Source organism: Citrus sinensis, chromosome 3 (assembly GCF_022201045.2).
Source record: "Citrus sinensis cultivar Valencia sweet orange chromosome 3, DVS_A1.0, whole genome shotgun sequence".
Lineage (NCBI taxonomy): Eukaryota > Viridiplantae > Streptophyta > Magnoliopsida > Sapindales > Rutaceae > Citrus > Citrus sinensis.
In genome coordinates this window covers 18,853,985-18,858,796 of record NC_068558.1, presented here as the reverse complement: position 1 = coordinate 18,858,796, position 4,812 = coordinate 18,853,985, and the positions used below count along the sequence as shown (strand labels likewise).

Here is a 4,812-nt window from a genome sequence, read left to right as displayed (position 1 = left end):
ACGGACAACGGAGAAATCAAGAATAAAGCTTAGAGCTCAACGGACGAATTATTGCGAAAAATTCTTGTAAAGCCGGTATGATTTAATTGATGCATGATTTAGCATTTGAGAAGCTCAAGAAATTAATTTAATTAAATACTTTTCATAAACTAAAATATTTTATTTTTATAAAGTAAAGTATTTTGTGGATTTGAGTAAAATTGGACTTAAATGTTAAGATTTGAAATCTTTGATTTTAATAAGTATCAAATTTCGGAGTTGGATGTTTTTACAAATATTTTAAATGTTTTGGGCCATACTATAATTTATGAATATTTTGAACTAAAGTGAAAGGTTTTGAGAACTTTGAAAAATATGGGTATTATGTTGAAAAGGACCTTTGTGCGAAACAATAAAATCTTTGGGGCCATATCATAATTTTAGGAAGTTTGGGAAAGAAAATTATTTTTGGGAAGTTCTGAAATTGGACCTATTTGTAAAGTTTTCTGACGTTTTGGGCCATAGTATAATTATAGAAAGTTTTGGGCTAAAGTGTAATTTCAATGAACAGTGTTACTGTAGCAAATTCAAAAATAACGGTAATATTACTGTTCCTGAGCGGCTAGCCGGATAAATCAAGCGGCTAACCGCTTGAGCGCTGGAATTTGCCTATAACGGCTAGTTTTTGGGCTTCCACTATAAAAACTCAACTCAAACTTCATTTTAAGCACCAATACATGCAAATATAAGATCATACAACATATATTGAGCTTCCAAGACGTAAATCATTATTGATTGAATCATTGTTGAGCTATTAGTTACATATCAACTCTTAAAGAGAGTTTTTGTTGTAATTTTCATTCCTTACCAAATTGTGAGTGTTTAAGTGTGGGAAACACTTGGGGTGAAGAGATTGAGGAGATAATCTCTTGGTTGTAAAGGTTCATTGACACCTTGGAAGTCAATTGTAAAAACTTGAAGCCTTGGGAGGCTTAGATAGTGAAATCCTCGAGCTCGGTTGGCTTGGAGGCGTGGACGTAGGCGGGGATTGCCGAACCACGTAAAAATCCGCGTGTTTGTTTTTCTCTTCCCTTGCTCTTTTTATTTTTACGCTTGCTTGAATTTATTGTTCTCTATTTCATTAAGGCGTTAGATTGATTTATTGTGCGAATCGTATTGCATTATTTTTAAAAACCCAATTCACCCCCCTCTTGGGTTGCGTTACTTGCATTTCAAATTTATGGTCAGTTTGGGATTGCGGAGACTGATGAAATAAACTGTTGATTAAAAAAGTAGCTTTGTGTTTGATAAACTATATTGTTGCAGTTGTTGTGAGTTTGAAAAATAGAGTATATGCGTTTGATAAAATTTATTATGAAAGTGTTATTTATTATATAATGATCAAAATAGACATGAGTTTTAATTATTTTTTATTTTTAGAGTATATTTAATAAATTGCTTAGACATCTTTTTTTCTTAAATATGTAAAATTACATTAAAAAACTCAATTAAAAAAATTAAAGAACTTTATACTCTTTTACATAAAATATGATAAAAATAAAGGTATGATTTATATATTAGGTTTTATAGATAAATAAGATATAATTATTTTTTATTAAAATTTAGGGTTATAATAGGAATTTTTAAAAGATATGGTAACTTATTAAATAAGTTGTTTATGAAAAACAACCCTACCTGTTTTTAAAAACTGTTGACAAAATACAAAAAATTATGAAATAAACTATTTTTATAAAATTTAACAAATATTATTTTTATAAAAAATTATGAAATAAACGACTTATTGAATTTCAACCGCAATTTCAAACTGACCCTTAAAAGTTACTTTCTCCTTACTTTTAAAATCAGCCGTGGGAAGAATTGATTTTGACAGAAGTGATTTTAATTTTTTTTACCAAACACTAAAATTAACTTTTAGATTTTCAAAATCATTTTTAAGCCTCCCAAAAACAATTCCAAACAGATCCTTAAATAAAAATTCAAAATATAGATACAACTCCTGTGTTGAACGTCTTTTTTTTTTTTTTTTGAAGGTCTTATAACATAGACATCAGACAATTAATAAACAAATAGCCATGAGTACTACACAGTTATTAATCACGACGATTTCTATGAAATCGAACATTGAAAATACGGATAATATTCGACACATGTTATCATGTCATAACCCACATTACCACCCCTACTTGTACCTACTTAAGCCATGTTTTCATAATACTCCACTTAACACCATTGCTAACATAGTAAACAAGAATTACCATCCCTATGACTAGTGCACCAGTGAAAAACTGGCTCACCCAGAGCAGAGGAAAGTGAGATCGGTAACATTTGCCTATATCCTTATCTTTGGTCTGGGGAATCTTATTAAAAATGAAACAACAGTAGAGAATTATAACTACCGCCAATAAAAAGAACATAAACTAGTCATGAAAAAGCACTCAAATCAGAAGGAATAACTTGCCCTTGCTTTCCATCCAAGGATCCAATAAAAATAAACATTATCCCATGACCATCAATGAAAAACATTAGAAACAAGACACTCAAGAGAAGACAGACAATATGGTCTCTGGTGGACTACGAACCACTATTCAATTTCAGCAAAACCAAACACCATAGGAAAGTAAATAAAAGATAAATGTCCTAGAACTAAGCTCATGCAAATCACCAGCTTCCCATTCCGGAGATGACTCATTTTATTGATAATGCCACCTACTCTTTCTTGGTATAGTGTCTGACCACAAAGGCTAAACCCAATATCAAGAGCGGCACAAGAATCTGTAGAATCTTAATAATGAACTCAGGGGTCTTGTCTTGATTGTAAGCAGGTTGCTCCAGTGGAATATATGCACGTTTCCGAGGAACAGTTGAGGGATCAATGTCACCAATATAGTACTTGTCCATCATCTCCCTAGCGGAGTCACTGTGACCCACATCTTCAAAGTCATTTGTTGCATCTTTCCCTGCAAAAATTCCAAACAGAATTCTCATTCAGACCACTGTACATAAAGTATTCAAAATCAGGCTTCCTATGTTTACCGAGAGAGAGAGTGAGAAATTTTACCAGTTGCAGAAATCAAAACCTCATCTCCTCCAGGGTGATCATCCATGAACGAGGACACATCATACACCTGCATGTAAAACCATTTGTTTTTTTCCAGTACAAGAGCAAAATGGCAGTGAATCAGTAGCATCTCATGACAAAGATAATCATACCGGAGCAATTGCTTCAAGTTCTTTCTCAAATATATAAGGACAGTGAATCAGTAGAGCATCTATTTTTACCCTCTGTTTACACCTGGAACAATCCCATGTTACCTCATATTTAGGTTTCAAAAACCTCACTATTATAAACAAAGGGTGATTAGATTTTCCTAGATGCTGAAATTCATGGTTGGACCTAAATCTTCATATTATGTGTACTAGGCTCATTTGGATTACAATCAGAACAAGTATTTTATTATTGAAAACATAAGAAAATGAAAATCTAAAGAAAAATTTGTTGCATTGTAGTGTATTTTAAAACCATTTGCAAATACAGTGCTACAAACTAGTCTATAATCTGTAAACAGGAAAAAAAAAAACAGTCACTTTTGCCTTCTTCAATGAGAAAGTATCCCAAAACTTCATAAGAAGTCTACTCATGTTTCTTTCTTGAACACCTACACATCAACACTTTAGGACCTCATCTTTTGAGGCCATAAATAATTGAAATTATCAAATGCCATGGCATAGCTACTCCACATACAAACCAGATTATGTGCTCTTCATTAAATCTTTATGCAAGTAGTATATGATGTAATCATACGATAGGACTGAAGAGATCACACTTCACTCTCTTCCATTGACCAAGTTATACATAAATACATTGATCCCCATGAAATTTAAGTGGGGCCACAAAAGAAAAGTGATCTTTCAGATTCCTAAATTATATCGAATGCGTTCTTCGCCCCTCATATCTCACAAATTCATCGAATAACCCACCTTCTAAGATTTTAGAAATTTGCTAAACCAATGAACAAATATGAAATATGAATCAAGAGAGATGGAGGGTTGACCTTGCCAGAAATAATAAGCCAGCAATCCTTAGTTTTGTTGTGCGTGGCGACCTCTTCGAACTGGTGAATCTTTGGATCTGAGGCCATTTGTTCACTACTGCAGCTAAACACAAAACCTCAACAAATTCAAAAAAACCCCACAAAAAAATAAAGTAAAAATGTAGAATCGACCCAAACACCAACCAAAAAGGGAACTTTTTGATCAAAACAACAGCAAATAAAGAAACCCTTTTATGTTTAAACTCTAAAGAAGTAGATTTTGAAATCAAACAAAGTGAGGAATCTGTGATCCGCTTGCTTACACGAGAGAGACAGAGAGGAGAGCAAAAGAATTTGGGCTCTCTCTTTGTTGATGTCAAAGCCTGCAGCAGTCAAACTCACTCGAAAACAACATCTGGCATCTTGTACAATGTGTTGTCATTTATATCAGTTAATGAGACAAATTGGTCTTGTAGTTTGACATATTTACAAGCTTGACTTCATGCAAATGTCGTTGGACCCGAGGGTGTTTCTGTATATTTGATTGGCCACACGGATTTTGAAAACGAAACGGAAGAAATTTACAAACTTGACTTCGTGCAAACGTTGTTGGACTTGAGGGTGTTTCTGTGAATTTAGTCGGCTACATGGATTTTGAAAACGAATCTGAACCATTACTTTTCTTGCCACTCAAATAAAATAAATTTGTATAACTTGGACCGTGAATTTGTCTATATTCTTTTACATTTGATTTTATGTAGGAAATTTTTAGAAGTGGGCA

At 33.0% G+C, this 4,812-nt stretch overlaps 1 protein-coding gene across 3 annotated transcripts; it reads right to left on the bottom strand.

Annotated features, from left to right (window-relative positions):
• Positions 1–2,440: 2,440 nt before the first annotated feature.
• Positions 2,441–4,559, bottom strand: LOC102624389 (cytochrome b5). 3 transcript variants are annotated; one of them, XM_006493093.4, is made up of 4 exons: positions 4,355–4,559; positions 4,053–4,155; positions 3,059–3,125; positions 2,441–2,957 (listed from the first exon to the last, which is right to left on the bottom strand). In XM_006493093.4, the coding sequence occupies exons 2-4, from the start codon at positions 4,137–4,139 to the stop codon at positions 2,707–2,709; spliced, it is 405 nt and encodes a 134-aa protein (XP_006493156.2). In that variant the 5' UTR covers positions 4,140–4,155; positions 4,355–4,559; the 3' UTR covers positions 2,441–2,706. The 3 variants fall into 3 exon arrangements, with proteins under 3 accessions (XP_006493156.2, XP_006493157.2, XP_006493158.2); XM_006493094.4 differs by having other exon boundaries at positions 4,053–4,149; positions 4,355–4,479; XM_006493095.4 differs by having other exon boundaries at positions 4,236–4,373.
• Between the last annotated feature and the right edge of the window lie 253 nt (positions 4,560–4,812).

Excerpts from the sequence above, each read along its gene's own strand:
- LOC102624389 (XM_006493093.4), bottom strand. The coding sequence starts at position 4,139 with ATGGCCTCAGATCCAAAGATTCACCAGTTCGAAGAGGTCGCCACGCAC. Across the intron at positions 3,126-4,052 it reads GGCTTATTATTTCTGGCAAG|GTGTATGATGTGTCCTCGTT; the intron begins GTCAACCCTCCA and ends TTTTACATGCAG. Across the intron at positions 2,958-3,058 it reads GGTTTTGATTTCTGCAACTG|GGAAAGATGCAACAAATGAC; the intron begins GTAAAATTTCTC and ends GAATTTTTGCAG.